The sequence below is a fragment of the Bos taurus genome, chromosome 10, assembly GCF_002263795.3.
Source record: "Bos taurus isolate L1 Dominette 01449 registration number 42190680 breed Hereford chromosome 10, ARS-UCD2.0, whole genome shotgun sequence".
NCBI lineage: Eukaryota > Metazoa > Chordata > Mammalia > Artiodactyla > Bovidae > Bos > Bos taurus.
In genome coordinates, this window is record NC_037337.1 from 85,792,107 (window position 1) to 85,814,462 (window position 22,356).

At 56.0% G+C, this 22,356-nt stretch overlaps 1 protein-coding gene across 4 annotated transcripts in view; it reads right to left on the reverse strand.

Moving 5' to 3' along the window:
* Positions 1–22,356, reverse strand: part of LTBP2 (latent transforming growth factor beta binding protein 2) — a 110,113-nt gene that overhangs the window by 3,152 nt on the left and 84,605 nt on the right. The window contains exons 17-35 of one of the 4 annotated variants that reach the window (XM_059890222.1): positions 21,733–21,861; positions 16,732–16,851; positions 11,710–11,829; positions 10,498–10,620; positions 10,152–10,277; positions 9,604–9,729; positions 8,409–8,531; positions 8,160–8,285; positions 7,674–7,796; positions 6,903–7,034; positions 6,511–6,636; positions 5,386–5,529; positions 4,340–4,531; positions 4,137–4,220; positions 3,023–3,151; positions 2,590–2,721; positions 2,337–2,504; positions 1,686–2,054; positions 277–426 (exon numbers count right to left, since the gene is read on the reverse strand). In XM_059890222.1, coding sequence (XP_059746205.1) covers positions 277–426; positions 1,686–2,054; positions 2,337–2,504; positions 2,590–2,721; positions 3,023–3,151; positions 4,137–4,220; positions 4,340–4,531; positions 5,386–5,529; positions 6,511–6,636; positions 6,903–7,034; positions 7,674–7,796; positions 8,160–8,285; positions 8,409–8,531; positions 9,604–9,729; positions 10,152–10,277; positions 10,498–10,620; positions 11,710–11,829; positions 16,732–16,851; positions 21,733–21,861 — 2,742 coding nt within the window. 4 annotated transcript variants of the gene reach the window in all.

Sequence of the window (22,356 nt, forward strand, 5' to 3'; positions counted from 1 at the left end):
GGTCGTGAACCCATACTGTGACCATGCTGTCTCGCCCCTGCCTCTCTTCTATCTAGGAACCTCCATGGAAAGGGCTTTCTAATCACAGTGGTAGACCTTTGGAGCTCTCACCACCTGGCTTGGTGCCCAGCAGGGCCGCTAGCAGGCAGCAGTGGGTCTGCCACTTAGGCCAAGTCAGGCATCCCTAAGTGAGCAGTGGGCCAGTCTGACTATTCCACATGGATCCAGCAGGGCCGTCCTGCCCCCGGGCATTAGCACTCTTGATTCCAGACCTACCCACACAGGCCATGTGGGCTGTGTCCAGCTGGAAGCCCTCGAAGCAGTCACAGGTGTAGCCCTCGCGCACGCGCACGCAGCGGCCATTCTCACAGCCATTCAGGATGCCGCACTCCTCTGCCTGGAGCCCTTCGAAGCCAGCCTGGTGCTCTGGGAGGAGGGAGTCAGAGAGCCAGGGGGGCTGAGGTCTCATACCCCACCCTGGGGCCCTTACCCTCTGCTCAGAGGAGCCTAATGAACTCCTGGGGTGGGGAGGGTTATAACACTGTCACAGAAAGATGGTGAGACAAAAGGCAATACCCGTAAAAAATAATTATGTGTCATTTTTAGATGGGGAAACATGCTTGCTTTAAATGAGGCTCCAGGGAGGTAGGGACTCACTGCTTTCACAACACCAGGGATCCTGAGCACTTCGGTATCTCTGTATAGTTTTGACTTTGTTGTGGTTAGTGGCAGGATGTTACGGTAAAATCTTCACATAGCTTTTTGGGGGTGGACAGGACTGGTAGCAAAAGGGACAACCCTCACTCACCATAAAGCAAAACTGCTCCTAGTTCTGCCTAACCCTCTTCTTTCTCTAAGTAACTCGCCTCCCCTGGAAAAGACCCTCCTCCTAACCTCAGTGTAGTTTTGATCAGTCTGATACTGTGGCTGTGCCCGTGGCAAGCACCACTGCACAGATGCCAAGCCCGACTTCCTTATTAGAATCTAAGTCCTGAGTGCTGGGGTCATTGCCACTTACGAACCAGGTCACCACAGTGGGCCTTTAAAGGGGTTAGAAATCCTTAATTCCCATTTCAAACTGTGGTGCTGGAGAAGACTCTTGAGAGTCCCTTGGGTAGCAAGGAGGTCAAACCAGTCAATCCTACAGGAAATCAACCCTGAATATTCATTGGAAGAACTGATGCTGAAGCTGAAGCTCCAATACTTTGGCCACCTGATGCGAAGAGCTTGACTCACTGGAAAAAGACCCTGATGTTGGGAAAAGATTGAAGGCAGGAGGAGAAGGGGATGGCAGAGGATGAGATGGTTGGATGGCATCACCGACTCAATGGACATGAGTTTGAGCAAACTCAGGGAGATAATGAAGGACAGGGAAGCCTGGTGTGCTGCAGTCCATGGGGTCACAAAGAGCCAGAGATGACTTAGTGACTGAACAACAACAATTCCCACTTGGGGTCACAGGTTTGAACCTGTAGAGCAGCGTGTTCTGCACACTGTACTTGGTGTGGGAGGAGTGTGCTGCTGGCCCCTCTCTCAGCTCCCACGAGCAGCTTTGAGGTTGGGATGGTGTCCTGTACGTCTTAGCGTCCCCTGTGTTAGTTAGTCCGTCAGAGGGGGTTGTTTGCACCTGTCCCTTGGGTGACCCGTGAAAGGGCTGGGTGGGTTTTTCCCTTTCCTGTCCTCACCCTGCTGACAGTGATGAGCAGATGGAGAAGATGGAAGTGAAACTGCTTCAGAGCCCACCTCTTCCCCGTTTTTGCAGCAACACAGACCTGGGTGGCTGGCCACATAGTGGGGCTGGAGTTCTGAGGGCTGCAGGGGAGGCTCAGGGAGCGGTATGCGGTCCCCTGGGCGGCCAGCCGTGCTGGGGAAGAGTGGCTCGGGGATGGCGTCCTCGGGGCCCAGGTAGTTGTAGAAGGGGACCCCGTCTGGGCCGTAGAGGCTATAGTGCAGGTCATCCGGCCCCGGGCTGTACTCATAGCCGGGCCGGAAGTGGATCCCGGCCTCCCGCTCAGCTTCGATCCGGGCCACATTGCAGAGCTGAGCGTAGACCTCTGTCAGGAGCAGGAGGGAGAGAGGAAGCTGGGCCCGGGCTCTTGGGAGCTGAGGCCCGGGGTGCTGTTTTCCGACTCAAGAACAGAGGGAGGTGCTGGGACCACTGCCCCGAGTTCCTCTCCCCCACCCTGCTCTGCCCCACAGCATCCATCCCCAAACAAGAGGGAGGGAAGGCAGGCCCGTGACTTGCCCTACTCCTTTCTGAAGTCCCCCGCCCCTTTCCAAGGTGAGGATATCCCCTACCCTGGGGGCCCAGCTCTGCGGCGTCCCCGCCTTCTCACCAGAGCTCCTGGGGGGGCACAGAGCACACTGCTGGCTCCAGGCCTCGCCATCCTGACAGCAGCACTCGGTGTAGGTGGTGCGGCGGCCGTGCAGGGGATGGCTGCACACGTAATTGGTGACTCTCTTCCAGCAGATGTCCATGTGGATGTCGTGGTCAGGCAGGTCCTCTGGGGGCACAGGGCACGTGAGCCTCCCCAGCCCCGGTCTGCTCCCCCTGCTGCCCCCCCCACCCCCACCCCCACTGACCCACACCACTGGTGCTGTTCACACAGCGCTGCTGGCTGAGGTCCAGGGTGAGGGGTGGGCTGCAGAAGCAGTGGAAGGAGCCTTCCGTGTTCACACACTCCCCATTCTCACAGGCCATGTCCTGGCACTCGTCGTGATCTGGGAGGCAGGGAGACGGGGAGGAACGTCGGGGGCAGTGCCCACGCGCTGTGCCCACCCACCGCCGCCTTCAGGGAATGGGGGTTTCTCGTAACTGATAACGGCCCCCCCACCTCCCGCCCAGCCTGGGAGGCCCCAGCCCAAGGATGGCTTGCCATTAGGCCCCCCCGCCCCCCGCTGCAGCGGGCGTCCTCCCTGGGGAAGGGGGACACTTCCAGCCAGAAATGGGCTGCCTGGCAGGGGGGTGGGGGAGCATTCAGCTGTGGGCCCCGGGGTGGGGAGGGGTGGCGGGCATCCTCACCCTCACACTTCCTGCTGGCGGCATTGTAGTGGTAGCCAGGGTTGCACAGGCAGATGTAGCCAGGCACCGTGTTGAGACACCGGCCGTTCCGGCAGAGCCCGGGCCCGAACATCACACACTCGTCGGCATCTGTGGGAGGGCAGAGCTGAGTGAGGGCAAGGCGAGACGCGGGATGAGGCAGTCCTTAGATCTAGGGGCTCCAAAGCTAGACTGTTGCTGCTGCTGCTAAGTCGCTTCAGTCGTGTCCGACTCTGTGCGACCCCATAGATGGCACCAGGCTCCCCTGTCCCTGGGATTCTCCAGGCAAGAATACTGGAGTGGGTTGCCATTTCCTTCTCCAATGCATGAAAGTGAAAAGTGAAAGTGAAGTCGCTCAGTCGTGTCTGACTCTTAGCAACCCCATGGACTGCAGCCTACCAGGCTCCTCCGTCCATGGGATTTTCCAGGCAAGAGTACTGGAGTGGGGTGCCATTGCCTTCTCCAAAAGCCAGACTGACTGGGGCCAAATCCCAGCCTTGCCACTTGATGGGGCAGGTGACATTGGGCCAATTGCTTAGGTTGTCCCTTGCTTCAGTTCCCTACCTAGAAAATGTGGCTCCTACTCCTTAACCTTGTAGAGTTGTTATGAGGGTTGAGATGTTAATACATGTGAGGTGCTTAAAATAGTGCTTGGCACATAATAAGCACTCAAGGAGAACCATTTCCGTTTCTGCTGTTTCCTTTTCCAGTTTCAGGTATAAGTCCATACCCAAACCACCCTTTCTGAGGATGAGTTCCCCAAAGTTTCTGGCTCTGTAAGTGGGGCCAGGGAGATCAGCAGCTGCCTCTGGCCTCTGTCCCTGTGCCCTGGGAGTGGGTTAGTCAAGGCATCATAGCTTGTTCCTGGAGAACTCAGCCTCGTGGGGAGCAGAGAAACCAAAGTGGGGTTGCCGGGACAATCCAGGAGGAGCTCAGATCAGAACTTCCAGCTAAAGATCTATAGATCTGTAGCCTTGGGACAGGAAGGTTAGAAGCAACCGGAGAGGCGAAGCCTGCATGCAGAGGCCTCCTGGGGGACCAGGCCAGGCCCACTGAGGTGAGTGGCGTTTGGGGAAGAGGGTCTTGGGGAGGTTACCTGTGTACGTGGTCTGTCCAAACATCCAGGCTCCTTCCACAGGGATGTAGCCTTTCCCACTAGGGCAGATCTCGCTGAACTCGACTGTGCAGGGAGGCATCCAAGCTCAGAGAGAGAAAGACTCTGCACACCACCCCCTACTTCGTTTTGTGTCGCCCTGCAGAGCCGACTCTGAGAGGACCTGGGACCCTTGGGGGCCTTACCTGAGTCCTCATCTGGGCACAGGTCACAGGCATCTCCCCAGCCGGTGCCCTGGGTGCAGCAGCACTCGGCCTGCGTGGTGTTCCGGCCCAGAAGGCTGGAGCAGGGCGTCTGGTCCTTCTGTCCAGAGTAGCATTCCATGCGGACAGGGCCTGGTGGGTGTGCCCCTGGCCGGGCCTCAGGGACACTCGGACCTGTGTGTGACAGACGCCCCTTGTTAACATCTGTTCATGGCCCCCTGGGGCACCCTGGCCTTTGAATTTATTTAAATTTTAAACATTTATAAAGTACAGTGTACTCTTACTATCTCACTTGATAAGCCTTATGAAGAGCTTATTATCATCAGCTTTCTTTTATAGAAGAGGCAGTTGAGGTTTAGAGAAGCTAGGTGACTTGCAGGGGCCACCTAGTGGCAGAGCAGGGAAGTGACCCCAGTTCCTCTGGTGCCACACCCCTGCTCTTTCCAAGATACCATCCTGCCTTCCTCCCCTGCAGTGAGGTGGCCCCAGTCCCCGGCACATCACACCATACGAGCATGGTATGGTACACCGTTCCATTCCTCTGTGTCACACTGTACCCCTGCCCCTCCCACCCTTCCTTGTTCCAGGTCCTGCTAGCTTTCCCCCAAGTCAGAGAAGGCCAGCTGAATCCTAGTCCTGGGCTGAGAGTTTGAAACCGGCAGCTCTGGAGTGGAGTGGGACGGGAGAGTGGAGCTTAGCTCAGTTCCTGGGCCTCCCTCACCCAAAAGCTTCCTGGGGTTTGACTGAGGGTCCCTCCAAGGCTCAGATGGTGAGGGACAGGGAAGCCTGTTGTGCTGCAGTCCATGGGGTCACGAAGAGTGACCTCAGACTTGGCGACTGAACAATAACAACCAAGGCTCAATCTGAGCTCCTTGCCCCCTCCCCCCAGTTGGCATTAGAGCTTCTAGAGCCTCCTGTAGGGTCGTCGCAGCCCTGCAGCTGGAGCAGCGGAAGCACTGTGTACGCCAGACAGCGAGGAGGGGGGGTGGGGGGGAGAGTGCACTGTGAGGGTGGGGCGCAGGGCTCACCTCCAGCCCCTCGCGGGCGGCAGCGGCCCTCCTGAGCGTCGTACTCCTCCAGGTCGCTGGCGCAGAGGCACAGGAAAGAGCCCTCCACGTTCTCGCAGAGCGCCGCCCCGCACACCGCCAGCATGAGCTCACACTCGTTCACGTCTGCCAGACAGGAGGACCAGCTCGCGGGCGAGGGAGAGGCCCAGGCCCCTGCCCCTGCCTCCAGCCCCGCGGGCAGATCCCCATCTCATCCTCGCCACCCCCCGCCCAACCCCCAAAGAAACAGGCTAGGGCCTGGGGAAGAGCGGGAAGTGGGTATGACTTCGAAGGAAGGAGGACCAGGTGAGCAGAGGGGATGGGAAGGCAGGGAGAAGGGTGGCAGAAAAGGGCCCATAAATGGACAAGGAGGAAGGCTTCCTCCTGCACATTCCCCAAACGTGCCTCTTGAACCCTTGAGTCTCTGGGAAAAGGTGGCACCTTCACTAGTGTGCTTGCTCCCCCTGCTGGTAGAAGGGCGGCCTTGCTTCCCTGATCAACCTGTCCACGATGCCCCAGTGGGTGTGTGTGTGTGCTCCACTGGGCAATCGGGTGCCACTCTTTGTGACCCCATGGACTGAGGCCCACCAGGCTCCGCTATCCATGGGAATCCTCCAGGCAAGAATACTGGAGTTGGTTGCCATTTCCTACTCCAAGGGATCTTCCCAGACCAGGGATCGGACCCACGTCTCCTACATCTCCTGCATTGGCAGGTGGGGTCTTTACCACTGAGCCACCTGGGAAGCCCGAGGTCCCCTGTAGTTCAGTTCAGTTCAGTCAGTCATGTCTGACTCTGCGACCCCATGGACTGCAGCACGCCAGGCCTCCCTGTCCATCACCAACTCCCGGAGTTTTATTCAAACTCATGTCCGTCGAGTCGGTGGATGCCATCCAACCAACTCATCCTCTGTCGGGGGAGCTGAAATCCCCCTTCCTTGTCACTCTGTGTTGAGGGCTCCAAGTGGAGCCCACGTGACCCTGAACCTTTCAGGAGGAGGGCCCTAGGGCCCCTCTATGCAGGGCAGCCAAGATCTGTGGAGACGGGGTCAAGGGCCCGAGAGCCTTCCCTTCCCTGGCTCAGAGCTGGCTAGGCCACAGGCTTCTCACCAACGCAGTCCCAGCCGGAGGGCGAGGTCTCGAAGCCCTGGTCACAGAGGCAGCGGAAGGAGCCGTCGGTGTTGTCGCAGAAGCCATGGCTCCCACACACAGTGTCGTTGGCACACTCGTCTATGTCTGCGGGACAGGGCGGGCTACAGTGTAGGCTGTGCTCTCTACTCGCTGGGAATACTTATTTATCTGGCTCATTAACACCAAGGTCTCTGAACACTAACTTCTGAACACAGGGTGAGAAAACTAAACTAAACAGTCCTCCTCAATTTTTGTGTAAGCACTGCTCCGTGGAAAACACACAAACAGCTGCAAAAATCGTTTCTAGCTAGGTACGTGAAAAGTAGATGTTGTCCTCGGCCTCCCAGCCCGCACGCCCCCTCCCCACTCACCAATGCAGTCTCCTGTCGGGGCCATGTGGAAGCCAGGCTGGCAGCCCAGGACACAGCGGTAGGAGCCAGGGCTGTTCTCACACCTCCAGGCCCCGCATATCGGTTCTCCGAGGTCCTCGCACTCGTCAATGTCTGTCCCCAGGGCCAGGAGAGGGGACAGAAGTGGCCAGGTCACTACCCTGACCCCATCTCTCTGGCATGACAAGGTCGTGCCCCTCAACTTCTGAGGTTCTTGATTGGTTCCAAACCACTATGCTCATTTCAACCCCAAAACATCAAGTTCAGGACCCTTTCCCCTGAGCCGCAGGCCTGATTGTCCAGGAGAGCTCTCAGCCTCTGTGACACTCCTTTCCCCCTGCACCCTGCCCTCCACAGCAGAGCAGTGTCGACTTCTCTGTATATAAAACCTTTCCCAAAGTGTATTATGGAGAGCTGTCTTCATATGTCTCCCTTGCTTAGTTTCAAGATTATCCATAACTGTCCATTTGTCCCAGCAAAAGGCACTGAACCCAGGTGGTGTAAATGTCTATTGCATCCATTTGGCTTTTAAAAAACTAGATTGTGTGCTCTGCTACAGCACAAGGACATCCTGGGGGCAATCCCTGAGTCAGAAGAGGCTGAATAAAGACATTATCCATTGGATAATTCATCTATGGAAAGTGCTCGAAGCTGGGGTTCCTGGCCCCAGGGAGCTGAGGAGCTGGCAGGGTGGAGGTGTCTGTCTGTTGACATGGGGCAGAGCCCTGTCTGCTTACCCCCTGGAGCCCTTACCCACACACTCCCCGCTCTCTGGGGAGGGCTGGAAGCCAGTCTCACACACACAGTTGAAGGAGCCGTCGGTGTTGACACACTGGCCCCCGAGACACCGGTCAGTGACTGCACACTCGTCCACATCTAGAATAGAGACGTTTGTCAGCAGGGCCAGCCATGGGTCCCCAGGGCCCTGGGCAGTTTCGCCCAGAGGAGGGCCAGGGAGTGGCTCGAAGTAGAAAAGGGCTGGAAGATCTGAGCGAGAGACCAGAGCTGGAAGCCAGAGGCGCCATTGGGCATGGAGCCCTGGAACCAGGCAGGGCAGAGGGTGAAGGCACCTGCTGTACGCATCGTGGACAGGCCCTGGAGGAGGGTTCCAGAGACCCTCCCTGACACCTGGCTCCCAACCTCATCCCTCAGCCTCCCATCTTCCCACCCCAGGTGGACCGCGAGCGTTTTGTCAGTACGCGGGATGACCCCTAATGGCCCCTGCTGCCGGCTTCTCACCTTGGCAGCTGGTACCCCCATCTGCACTGACGAAGCCGTCAGCACAGAGACAGAAGAAGGACCCGTGGCTGTTGAGGCACTCGCCGCGCGGTGCGCAGTACTCCTCGCCCACACACTCGTCCACATCTGCAGGCAGATGAGCAGGTGGTGTCTCCCCCGGGAGGGGGGCGACGTTCCCCGGGGAGTGCACGGCATAGGGAAACCCTCCGCCCCACCCCGTCCCCGGCCGGGGAGACCTGAGCCACTCACCCTCACACACCGTGCCATTGGCCAGCTGGAAGCCCGGGGGACAGAGGCACTGGTAGGAGCCAGCCGTGTTCTTGCATTCGCCTCCCAGGCAGCTGCTCTGGGGGTCTTCACACTCGTCCACATCTGCAGGGCCACACGAGGAGATGGTAGTACGGAGGGGTGGGGTGGGGAGGTGGAACCGATGGGAAGACCTCCCAAGGGCAAGGATCAACAGGGAGGTCTCCAGAGGACCTAGAGGTCTGCCAGAGGAGACTGGACCCATAGGAGCACCATCCCCTTGTAAACTGGCACAGCTGGGAGAAGCTGGCGAGGGAGCCTTTGGGGAGCAGGATGGATGCAGCTCCCTCCATCCTGCCCCAGCCCAGCCCGGCAGGCTCCCCTGGCCTCCCGCTTCCCACACTGTGCCCACCCAGGGAACACCTGGTCTCTTCCAGCAGCAACCCTGGCCTAAGGTGGCCAAACCCTACTGCCCTCATCATGGCTGAGATTTTACAGAAACAACAGGAAAACAACTGAGAAATAAGCCAAGGAAGCAGATACAGAGAACCTGAGGAGGTAACAGAAAGTGGATTATTTAAATTGGCCTACAGATTGCCCTGGGACTTCCCTGGTGGCTCAGATTCTTTTCCCTGGTAAAGAATCCGGCTGCCAATGCAGGAGACCTGGGTTTGATCCCTGGGTGGGAAGATCCCCTGGAGAAGGAAATGGCAACCCACTCCAGTAGTCTTGCCTGGAGTATCCCATGGACAGGAGCCTGGCAGGCTACAGTCCATACAGTCCGTAGGGTTACAAAGAGTCAGACATGACTGATCAGCTAACACTTTTGCTTTCTTTCACAGATGGCCCGGTACCGGCCAGGGTCTTTAGGATAATGTCGCAGCACCCGCCTTTATAAGGAACTCTTGAAGAGCCTGTTAGATAACAGATCTCAAGACCCCCATCCCCAACAGACAGACTTAGCCGGTCTGACAAGGCCTGGAAGCCGCATGTCGATCGAACAAACTCCCCGTGATTGTGACAAGCACTGAAGCTTTGGTCCAGTGGCTCATTGGCTCCCTAGACCCAGATCTGCAGTCGCCTTTCTGACGCCTGTTTAGGCAGGGAGGGCAAGAATAGGCTTCCCCCACCATCTGAGGCGAACTCCCTTCTCTGAGGGTGAAGGGTTACTCTCCTGCTCCCTGTCGGGGGCCCTCACCTTCGCAGGTGTGGCCCAGGGCGCTGGGCTGGTAGCCCGCCTCGCAGTCCCTGCAGGAGAAGGAGCCGGCGGTGTTGGTGCAGACTCCAGACGGGCAGACTCCAGGAAAGGCGCACTCATCTAGGTCTAGGGCAGACAGTCAGCCAGTCAGTCACCCGGCGGGCCCGGGGATGCCTCCCTCCACCTGGCCAGGCCAGAACCACCCTGCGCCTCTGGTTTCCTCTCTGAGCTTGCTGGACTCTGTGGGCCCCCCGGGGAAGGGGAGCCCCTGGCTCTGGGCCTCTTACTAGGCCACCCCCGTACCCTCTCCCCGGGGATGCTTCTGGGGCGGCTCGGCCATGAGCTTCCTTCCCTCTTGTCTCTGTGACTCCCTTCTCTTTCTGTCCTCATGGAGAAAACAGAAGCTCAAGTCCATTCACAAAGTCCTCTCGCCTAGTCTGGAGACCCCCAGCATCAACCCCAAACCAGAGGACAAACGGAGGGTTCTTTGGGAGGTCTGACGGCCTGTGTTCTCAGTCACCCTTGGCCACCTCCCTTCCCAGGGTTACCTTCACAGGCGGTGCCATCCTCATTCACCCAGTACCCACTCTCACAGGCCGAGCAGGTGAAGGAGCCCTCCGTGTTGAGACAGAGGCCCGTGGGGCACGAGGCCCGGATGGCACACTCGTCGACATCTGAAACAGGCCATTGAGCTCTGTGTGGGGCTCTCTGCAGGACAGACATGCCAGGCTAGCCGGAGGTTGACAGGGAGGAGTGGGGTGGGTTTGGGGGGTGTCGGGGAAAGATAGTCTATGCAGCAGCGCTGTGTTGGGTCAGCTCAGGGATGTGGGCCAGAAGGAAGGAGCTGCAGGCGGACGTGTCATGGAGGACAAAGGGCGCTTTGGATCCTTGTACCTTGGCAGCCCTTCTCGTCTGGGGTGACTTCGTAGCCCTGCTCACAGGAGCATCTAAAGGAGCCCTCCAGGTTGATGCATGTTCCGTGGGTGCAGACCCCAGGGGTCAGACACTCATTCACATCTGTGGGAGAGAAGTCCAAGCTGGCCTCCTATCCCTCGCGCAGCCTCCAGCATCAGGCCAAGTGTCTCCATTGTGAGGCCGGGGAACCAGCATTCCAAGGGGCCCTAGCACCCTGGGAAGGACCAGAAGTCATTCCTGCTCCTGGACCCATCTACCTAGGCTGGGTGCCCTTCCCCCGCCGAACTAACTTCCATCCCTGAGCTGATTTCAGCTCCACCCAGTGACACAGAGCACCCTGCAAGTTCCTAGAAAAGGGGGGGCCAGGTTCCCCACCCAGTCCTGGGATTGGTTTGGCCCATCTTAGGACACCTGGAGGCAAGTGTCTAAGACTTCTGCCTCACCTTAGAGTGAGTCTGAACTTCTCTGGTCTCCTCCCCGCCAACCAAATGGGTATGACCCCAAGTTCTCAGCCCACCCACCAGCTTCAGCGGGCGAGTGGGTAACACAGAGAGAGGCCAAGTTCTGCATGGGCGGTTGAGCGGCAGTCCCAAAGGCCTGGGAAATGCCTGCCCTCTCCAGAGCCTCAAAGTCTCTATTCACGACTCAGTCCCTCCTGGCATCCCCAGCCCTGGGCCCTTCTTCCTGCGGGGGCTGAGGGAAAGCGCATTCCTCCTATGGCTGACATGCAACCCACCCCCCACCCCAACCTCCAGAGAAGAGCTCCCGCCGTTCTCTTAGGCATTGGTGTTAGAGATTGCTCTTGAGGTCCAGGAGGGCAGAAGACCCCTCCTCCACACCACTGGCATCAGCCTCTTCCAAAAGACACATGGCACCTTTAGCCTACCTAGCAGAATCCAGCCACAGAAGCCTCTGGAACCTTGGGTTGTATGTAGCTCCTGGACGGATATGGCCAAGGAGCCTAAGGGTCCCCCCACCCTGGCTGATTCAGAGGGCAGAGCACCAGTAACTGAAGCACACCCACCTCATCCCCAGCGTCATCTGGAAACCCAGCTGGGTCACGAAAGAGAATAGCCTCCAAGCCATTTCCCTCTGCCCACGCCTCCCCCTGCCCCCCACCACCAAGTGTGGGCTCAACCCAGGGTCCCCAGGCCAAACAGCCCCCTCCGTGCCTTGGCAGGCAGCCCTCACCTACACAGCTCCCGCCCTGGCCCCTGTAGCCCTCCTCGCAGGGCAGGCAAGTGTAGGAGCCGGGGGAGTTGACGCATTTCCCATCAGGGCAGGTGCCAGGGTGACGGCATTCGTTGATATCTGGAAAAATAACAACCCCTGTCTTGGTCATCTCTGGGAACCACGGCCCATGGGCGGGCTGTGAAGGAACACATCCTTGACCCTGCCGTCGGTTGGGGAGAAGGAAGGATGTCAGTTTCTGTACAGATGGAAACCAGGAAAATGTGAGTGCTCTCTTGTGTTCCCAGCCCCACCTCCCACCCACTGTCCTGGACAAAAGAAAGATGGAAGACCTTGAGGAAGGGAGAAGCCCTGCTGCAGGAGGCTGTGCTCTCAGTAGCTTGGGGAGGGTGAGAGGGCTCGAAGTCGTGAGCTGGACTCTTGGGAAGGGCCTCCGTCTCTCCCTTGTTCATTTACAAGGGGTGACGATGATGGGATTGGACGTGCTTGGCACAGAAGGCCCCAGAGACCCCAGGATAGATCCTGGCTGGGCAATGAAGGCAAAACAGGCTTCCCAGCACCTGGAAACGAGGACAAAGGATGACTCCCACAATCTTTGATGTGGCCAAGACCAGCCCTGAGGCTGGTGCAGAGTGAGGCTGATGCAGAGGCTAGGAAGGCTGCTGGAGAGGGGAATTTTCTTCCAGCTGAGAACCACGTAGGGCTCCCACACCCACTCTGGTGAGATTCAGGAAAGCCAGCCTGAAAGGATGAGTCTGAGCACCGATCAGACAAGCAGGGGGAGGGGTGAGCCATGGAGGGAGAGGAGCCAGTCCTGGGGGATGAGAACAAAGGCGCGGAAGGCGAGCTTGCTCCCGGGATGGCACACAGGGCTCTGCCCAATGCGAAGCCGGCATGCTGGGGAGTCCAGCCTCCAAGGCACCCCAGATACCTGGGCCGAGTTGGAGAGGTCGGAACCCAGGGACTGAACTCTGGGTCCAGACGGCAGGAAGATGTTCAGCTCCTCTGGCCCAGTGTGCAGGCTCCCAGTCACTCTTTACTACAGACAGACTGACTGAGCTCTGGAGGAAACAGGACAGTTCACCTTCCCTGCATGGGTAATTGTCGCCCTCCTGCAGGAAGTCCACCTGCTCATTCATGGAGATTCAGAGGCCCTACTGACTAGGAGGAAGACCTGGTCAGCACCCAGGGAGAAGAGAAAGGCAGGAGGCAGGGCCAAGGGTCAGAACACAGGCTTCCTGCAAAAGGACTCAAGGAGCAGCTGTCATGATAAAACAGGACATGGGCCGGAAGTGGAGGGTGAAAATGAATCTCCTCTGAGGTTGCTTGGTCTGCAGAAGACCGGGTCCATCAGAGCCCAGGGAACCGGTCACCTCTCACGGCCAAAACTTCATGCTACGGGTCCACATGAGGAAGACATACACAGAGCAGAGGGTGTTTCAGAGGTGTGTGTGCTAGGAGATACCCAGAACTCCTGGGCAATCTCAGGGACACTGAGATAAGGCTCATCTCAGGAAAGAGGGCAGCCAAGAACCCCTAGTTGGGCTGTGGTGATACCAGGCTAAACTATTCTAGAAGCTTCTGTAAAAACAGAACTGGAGAGAACAAGGTGGAGGTGGAAGAAATGAAGGTTCTAGGGCCACCAGCTTTGGCCAGCACCCTGGCCTGCCGGTCCTGGCTGAGATACCGGAAGCAAGATGGGCAAAGCCATTGGGAATGAGCCGCAAGTCTGCTTCAGGGATGCGAGACTCGGGGATGAAGAGAAAGAGATGGAGGCAAGGATCCTCCTCTAAGACCACACCGAGGAAAAACGGAGTCTTTGGACCTCTCCTGCAGGGTCAGGCAACATCGGAAGGAGGTTAGACTTAGCGGGAGCAAAGGGCCCTGAGCTCTGCCCTGCCCCAAGTGTTCTGGGCACACCTGCGGAGGTGGTGCCGGAAGTGCGTTATGTTGGGCATTAGGAGACCTGCGGGACACATGCCGCTTCACTGAGAAGTCCAGCTCTCACTTTTTGGGTCGTGGTGGGCTTGTGCCTCCTGGTCCCTTGTGGTTGGGTGGGGCAGGAGGACTAGTGCTGGCCAGTAGCTTTGAGTGGATATCACGTGTGTAATTTATGGGCCCAAACACTTATTTATGTGCAACCCTGCAGAGTGCTCTTTCTTTCTTCCACAGACAGTGGCCACATTCAAGACGCTCTTCCTTTAGTCTGGTTCAAGGATGAGAAGATGTGGACCAGGACCCCCGGCAGACTCATGATGGATATGCGGCTTTGGTCAGATATCAAGTCTGCTATGTCCTACACGACACTAAGACTGAGGCTGGTTGTTACTGCAGCATAACCCGGCCTATCTGGGCACACTGCCACGGGCTTCCTTCCTCAGGCCAGAGCCCCAGCCAGTGATGTTCATGCTTGGGAGGTGGGGGTGGAGGGGGCAGAGGGTCAGAGCAGCCCCCAGTCTCTACCTGAACCAGGTGGGCCTCTTCTAAATGGGGGCTGATATATCAGAGCCACTAGCCAAGCCATGGATGAATCCCTGTTAAAAGCACAGGCTCTGAAGTCACCAGATATCCTGAGGCTGTCCCACCAACCTTTCAGTGCCTGGACGAGAGCCAGATGTTTTTTGCCTAGTCTAGGGTTTAAATTTTAACCTAAGATTATGGTATGTTTTGGTAAAGGTTTTACCCTGGTCGTCGGGGGGCAGGCGCTGTCTGTCTTTTTTATGGCTGTATTCCTGGCCCATGGCTGGGACACAGCTGGCGCTCAAGAAACATTTGCTGACCAAAGAATGAGACCATGTGATTCACTAAAGCTTCATATCTTCTTGGCATGAGGCTGTGGGAAAGACCCCAGAAGACCCCAGGAAACAGGCACTCCAGGGACCAGCTTGCCAGCCTGCTGTCTGTATACCCGGCAGATGGTGGAGTTCTCTAACCAGCACTGCAGTCTCTGCTTGAGGAGAAGGGAAGGGTGCTGTGAGAGCACACGGTGGAGACGGTGCTCCCGCAGGGGCTGGACCCACGGGTGACTTTGGGGGTAGGTGGAGGACAGCGGGGCCCTGGCAGTCTGCAGGGGAACCTAGCCCCTCTCCGTGGGAACCCAGAGTCGCAGGACGACGGAAATAACATGGAGACTTTGGACGGGCTGCTGTCCAGACCACTCGGGCCCTTCACCAGAGACTCTGAGTTTAAGTGGAGAGAGAGTGGTTTCTTAGCTGGAGGAAGAAGAAAGAGGGAGGGGGAAATTGACCGGGCTCCCGGGGTGATGGGCCGGGGCTGTGGTTACGGGTGGAAACCTGGAGGAGCGTGCAGGCTACATTAGTCTTTCTTTCAACAGACTCAAGAGTGTCTTTCCTGGGCCAGGAACTCAGCCTGACCTCCCAGCCAAGCTGTGTGTGTCTGGGCCCTTTCCTCCGGAAGGGAAGGAGGTGATCCAGAGGCACGGGCTCGGGCACTGGGGGGAGACAAGACATGAGAGAGAATGGGCTCCCCTACTTGCGGCAGGGCTGCCTGTGCCCTTTGCATGGTTGTTCGGCAGGTTAACCAGAGCCCCTGTGATGGGCATTATGGTTTCCATCTTCAGACACTGAGACAATAAGCCAAACCCATATCTGTCTCCACCAGAGCCTGTGCCCTCAATGTGGACTGGTTAGTATAAATCTGAGACTTTAGATGTCCTTGGATTTTCCTAGTTCATTTCCTTTGGTTTTACTTTTTAATCAGGTTTCATGCCAAATGAATAATGTTGGATGCTTAAATGAGGCAATCTATTGAGTCTCTAGTCCAGCACCTGGCACATATAGCAGGCACCCATCAAATGCCAACTCCCTTCACTCTCCCTTGTCCTGGAAAATGCCAGACTGTCTGTGGTTCAGCAAGCTCATGAGGACAAGGGGAGTTGGGTCTGGTTTTGATCATAGTAGGCCTGACTTTAAAGGGGGAGGCATTGAGAGGGGAAGGTGAGATGCTGGGGATTCAGACAGGGATTTGTCTGTCCTTCACCACCTAGTGACTCTGCTTCTGTAGTAGCAGCATTGGGAAGCTGGGGTGGTCTTCCTTCACCAGACATACAGGCTCATCTCTCACCTCCAGGATCTTCTGAATCCAGGCAAGCCCTGGCCGTGGGAAGCCTGGAGGCAGAGAGGAGTCTGCACCTATCTTTGGATCAAGGGCAGGACTTCCTTCCAGAGAGAACCTTGATTTACCCTCACCCATTCTTGTCTCAGCCAGTTGGGAGCACATGACCCAGGCCTTTTGTGAGCCCTTGACACCCCAGCCTGGCAGGGAGGTGGAAGTGGCAGGGTTGCCAGGAGCTGGCATGATGGTGGCAGGTTCAAGCCAGTCTGTGAGGACATCAGTGGGCAATGTCACAGCCAACTTGTGACACTGGGAAAGGGGGCTGGGATGAGAGCTCAGTCATTCATTTTTTTCAACTAGCATGTATTGGTCCAACGCATGAACATTTGTCACGTGTCCACACACGGTCATCTAAGGATATGGTCCAGCTGACAGCCTAACAAGCTTTAGCCAGTACATCAAGCTTGATGCCTGAGGCACCTTCCAGATATCAACCTTCCCTCTACCATGCAACTCAAGTGGTGGGCAGAGGTGCACAGAGGGGAGCCCCTGGGATCTCATGTACGCAAAGTTACTGTGCTCTCATGCTGTCAGGGCAAACAGGATGCCAAAATCCCACTAAGGGAACAGAGAGGCTCCTGAATCCCTAGACAGGTCTCTCTGTGCACAGGAGTGGGCTCAGCATCAAGGAGAACAGTCAGGCATAAGCTGGAAGGGGAGCTGGTGGTGGGCAGTGCATGGGGAGGGATAAGGAGATGATGGGGAGGGATAGGAGATGATGGGGAGGGACCAGGAGATGGTGGGGAGGGATAAGGAGATAATGGGGAGGGATAGGAGATGATGGGGAGGGACCAGGAGATGGTGGGGAGGGATAAGGAGATGATAGGGAGGGACAACAGATGGTGGAAGGGGACCAGGAGATGATGGGGCCGGCACCCCATTCCTTACCTTGGCAATGTCCTTTCCTGACCATGATGTAGCCCTGGTCACACTCACAGTGGTAGGAACCCTCCGTGTTGGTGCACCGACCCCGGCTGCACACCCCTGGCTGCTCACACTCATCTATGTCTGTGAACACACAGAAAAGTCCCAAGTTGGGGCCAGCCCTGCAGGGGGTCCTGGGGCATCCCCTCAGAGGCCAAGGTCAAGGATGTGCATGATGAGGCCCAGACAGGGAAGACGTCCTTGCCAGAGCCATGAACGGCAGGGGCTCTGAGGCCAAGTCAGACTAACCTAGCTCAGGCCTCTGCAAACTCGTGAGTTTCCTTCTCGCAGGGAAGGTGGCTACTTTGGGGGCCCCTGGAGAGCCTTCCAGCTGTCTGCTCACTCCAGTGTAAGGGCTGGTCTTGAAGTCAGGTGGCAATGGATATGCCACTCTCTGAGGAGGCCACCAAAGTCCCCTCCTGACCCCAATACATCCCCCAGAGCTCTGCTCCTAGAGTTCTTAGGGGCCTTCTTAAAGGTTAGTGAAGTTGTTCAGTTGTGTCCAACTCTTTGTGACCCCATGGACTGTAGCCGACCAGGCTCCTCCATCCATGGGATTTTCCAGGCAAGAGTACTGGAGTGGGTTGCCTTTTCCTTCTCCAGGGGATCTTCCCAACCCAGGGATTGAAGCCAGGTCTCCTGCATTGCAGGCAGATGCTTTACCATCTGAGCTACCAGGGAAGCCCAAAGTTAGGGATTAAAGGTTAGGGATTGGGATTCCCTGGTGATCCCTGGTGATCCAGTGGTTAGGATTTGGTCCTCTCACTGCCAGCGGCCTAGGTTCAATCCCTGGTTGGGGAGCTAAGATCCTGCAAGCTGTGTGGAGCAGCCAAAAAAAAAAAAGGTTAGGAATTAAGCAGCCAGTGAGAGACAGTATCTTAGGCAGCTGTGGATCTGTTCCTGTGGTTTCTTCTATTGTCCCAAAGCATAATGGGGCCCTATAATGGCTTGAAAGCCCAAGCCTGGTCGTGCCCTCCTCTGTTAAGGCCCTACCAGGGTTCCCTGCTGCTTAGGCTGCTTCACAAGGCCTCACCCCAGCCTTGCTGTGTTTGCCGATCCCCACTGGTCTAGCCTCTGAGCCTTCGTTCACACAAATGCCTCTGCTTGGTTTGACGGCCAGCAGAAACTTGCTCCCATTTCAAGGATGGGTTCAATTTATCAACTCTAGATGGTTCTGGCCACCCCCAATTCCCTGCCCACCACAGCCAAATTAATAGAGGACTTGTCTTTTCCCCCCACCCCCACTCCCAGCAATGGTTCAACACTTCACAGAGGCTCTGTGCAGATGAGATGAGGTCATCCAGGTGAAGGGCTTAGCACAGCACCTGCCTGGCACGAGGTAAGCACTGAATTATTATTACTGTGCTCAGTCTCCAAGTCGTGTCCAACTCTCTGCGACCCTGTGGACTGTGGCCCGTCCATGGGCTCCTCTGTCCGTGGGATTCTCCAGGCAAGAATACTGGAGTGGGTTGCCATTTCCTTCTCCAATTATTATTATTATTCCAGCACTAAACCTACTTTGTAAAACCCAAGCCCCTCTGCCGGCATGTGAGATCTCTCATGACCTGGCCCCTGCCTGGTTCTCTCACTGTGGTTCCTGCCTCCCACACACCTCCTAGCCTCAGCAGCCACATGGAACCTGCTTCTGGGCTTCTGCCTGCTCTGCCTCCTTGCCTGGAGTGGCTTCACACCCACCAGCTTGGCTGTCTCCTTTCCATCTTTCAGTGAGGCTGCCCTCGCCCTTCCAACCCACATGGCCCTTCCCAGGGTTCCCTTAGGGATGAGGAGGGATGAGTAACTGCTTCCCCGCACCCCCATGACTTCTGAGAATGTGCCTTATTATTCCCAGGCCCTTAGTGCCTAGCCCAGAACCCCCAAAGTACCTATTGCATGAGTGGGATTATAAGCATTTGTTTTCAGACAATGTTTTCATCTGAGCAATACCTCATAACACTTCAGTGCAGACTGGAGTCACTAGCAGAGGGCGTAAAACAGGCACTCCGAGGCCCATGTCCAGAGATTCTGACCCAGTAGTACTGGGGCGGGCCTAGGAACCTGCACTTTAATAGCTCTCCAAGCAATTCTGAAATAACCGGTCCTCACTTTGGGAAGCTCTATTCCCAGTGGAAGAGGAAAGGAAACTTGCTAAAGGACTCACTAACTGCTGGGGCCAGGATGACTGCTGGATGAATAAGGCGGGGAAAACGGACTTGTTTTATGGAGAAAAATGGAGGTGGAAAAGACTCAGTTTTAACACCCATACAAGGATGGACTCCAGATGGATTAAAACATGTTGTAAGGGACTTCCCTGGAGATCCAGCAGCTAAGACTTCGAACTCCCAAAGTGAGAGGCCGGGGTTGGGTCCCTGATCAGGGAACTAGATCCCACACACCACATCTAAGACCCAGCACAGCCAAATAAACAAAATACATAACTAACTAAATAAAAAGAACATGTCATGAAAGGCAAAACTGTAACTGTAATAAAGGAAGGTGTAGAATGTATTTGTGACTTATAGTGGGGAAGGAATTTTTACATAAATCCCTCAAAGCATAAAAATAGAGCAAAAAAGGTAAATTTCTATACACCAGAACTAAGAATTTCTGTTCAAAGAAGGATACGTGGATAAGGTCAATGGGCAGAGGACAAGAGGTAAGAATTATCATATCTAAACCCAGGCGAGTATCTGGAATATATAAGGAACTCCTAAACAGCCACAAGGAAAAACAGGAATGACCACTGAACTGAGCAAAAGATGACGACAAGCAATTTCTAGGTAAGGAAACCCAATGGCTAACATATGAAGAGATGCTTATATTTACTAGTAAAGCAAATGTTAAATATTTAATTTAAATTATTATTTAATAATAATTATTGCTCAGTCATGTCTGACTCTTTGTTACCCTATGGACTGTAGCCCACCAGGCTCCTCTGTTCATGGGATTCTCAAGGCAAAAATGCTGGAGTAGGTTGCCATTTCCTCCTCGGGGTGGGGGGAATCTTCCTGTCCCAGGAATCGAACCTGGGTCTCTGGCACTGCAGGCGGATTCTTTATCGCTGAACCATTGGGGAAGCTCAAATATTTAATAGTCATATAATTTGTTCTCGAAATTGTAGTGGTTTCTATTAATTAGATAAATTAATGAAATAATTTATAACTAAAAATATTTAAAATAAGGAGGATACTCTTTTACGAGAGCAGCAACATTTAGAAAATGAATGTTATTGGATGAGGCCTCATCAGGTGGCAGCCACGCCCTGTTGAAGAAGCTCTGAGAGCTGACCTTGAGCCTCCGGCCTCCTCCCCCAGCTGGCAGGCTGGCACAGACATCCAGACACCCAGGCTGGCACGCGGCAGGACCCATTGTCTGGGTCAGACCTGGTGACACCCTTCCATGCAGCAGCCACTGCCTGTCCCGGGCCAGCACCTTGGGCTGGGCCTGCAGGGAGCAGTGCCTCTGGCCCACAGCACTTGCCAAGGCTGCAAAGCCCACCAGAGAAGCCCCTTAGCTCCCAGGCCTCTGCCCTCGATAACTCCAGGCTGTTCTGAGCACTGCTGCCTGAGTCACTTCCCTGAGAGCCGGCTGACCGCACCGCCGCCCTCTGCTCGCAGACCTCTGCTGGCTGCCACTGTCTGTGGGACGGCGACCAAGCGCTTCAGCCTGGCGCTCAAGACACTCAGCAAACTGGCGTGGATTCCCGCCACTTCCTCCACATACCGGGCGCTCCCATCACTCTGGATTTATCGTTATTCCCAGAGCGCGCCAGGCTTGTTCATGGCTCTGCCCTCTGCAAAAACGCTTCCCTTCCCCTGAAATACCCTCAGCTTCCTCTTTTCCTTCACCGTGTGTCTGTGTGTGTGTGTGTGTGTGTGTGTCTGTGTGTGTCTGTGTGTGAGGGAGGGTGTTGGAAGCAAACCGTGCTTTGGGGCCAGGTCGATTTTGATTCTGCTTCCAGCTCAGCCACGGCTCTAGGTGTGAGGTCTCTGGGTGTTTCAGTTCACCTCTCTGAGCCTCAGTTTGTTAAACTGTGAAATGGGGATAAGGGTTTCTACTGCATGGGGTTGGGTGGGATGATGTGCGTCACAAAATAAAGGGCTCTCGATGGCTCTGGCACATGAGAACAGCTCATTAAACGGTAGCTGTTATTATTCTGGCCCCACTCAAACATTCCTGTGGGAAACCTTCGCACTTTCTTCCATGGAACCAGTGCGTCTTCATTCCACAGTGCCAGAGTCCACGCCTTACTCACTGCAGTACTCACACGGCTCCTGGGCCAGAACCAGAAACGTGAGTCCTGAGAACAGCAGGGCCATTCTCCAGGTGAAGGATTCCGACTGGGTTATGAGTCTTGCGGCACTGCTTGGAAACCACTGCATCCTATTCTCTGTAAACTCATTAGTTAAAATGTAAGCGGAGTGTTTCACATGTGGTATAAATGCTGCATATTAAAGGGCCTTTGTTGGAGGTGTCTTTGTCCAGCGACCCCACGCAGAGCTTCCCAGGGAAGCTTAAAGCTTGTAGGCATCTCCCAGCAAAGGCGCCCTGCTCCCCAGACTGCCCGGAGTCCCAGTTGGTGTCCTCACAGGTCACCCTCTGTACCCAATAGGAAAGAAACTCCTTGTCACTCAGAATTTGGGGACCTGGCTGCTCGTCTTCATCTCTAGCCATGTCCCCAGGTTTCCCCTCATACTCTCGGCTCCCGTCACAGTTCCTTGGAGTGGTGGTGAATATTTTGCTGCCTTTCAGATTCACACCCCTCCATCTGGTCTCAGCAACCTCAGCCTCAGTGTAGGCTGCTTCCTCCCAGGTCCAAGTCTGAGGCCTGGTCTCGGTTCCTGCGGTCCCCCCATTCCCTACATTGCAGCGCTGTAACTAGGTGCTGCGGATGCCTGGATCCTCCTCCACCCAAACACCACCTGTGGGGTCCTGTACCCTCCAAGGGGCAAGGGCAGCTCAGCTTACCTTGGCATTCCTGTGTGGCCCCCGAGGTGGCCAGCTTGTAGCCAGGGTAGCAGAAGCAGGAGTAGGAGCCCACACGGTTGACACAGCGTCCCCTTCCTTTGCAGGGGTCCCTCAGACACTCATTGTCATCTGAGCAGAGGGAGATGGGGAGGGCAGTCAGGGGGGCCCTTCTCTGGGTAGCTGTGAGCCACTTGCCATGCTAAGGGCTGGATAGGGGATGGTGCTATGGGGCAAGGAGGGATTGAGGGAGCAGAGGAGACTGGGGAGACGAAAAATCTCTGACCCTGGGGACCTTGAAGTCCATCCATTGGCTCATTCAGGAACCAAGGGCCTGGGGCAGTGGCCCTGCACCCCCTCTCTGCCCCGTGTCCCCCTTCCCGGGGGCCCGTGATCATTTCCTTTCTCCTTCAAGGCACAGGAGATGTGTCTCCCTTGTATAAAATACTGGGGGAGTGGATCAGGCCCACACTGGATGATTTATGTGTTGTGCCTCCAAACTTCTTTGCCAGGGATAGCCGTGGTGGAGACAGCAGGTCAGGCTTCAGTCTGCTATGCAGACAGCGAGATGACCAGTCTGAGGGATGGGTTGATCTCAGAGCCAAGGGCACCAAGTAAAAGGTGTTC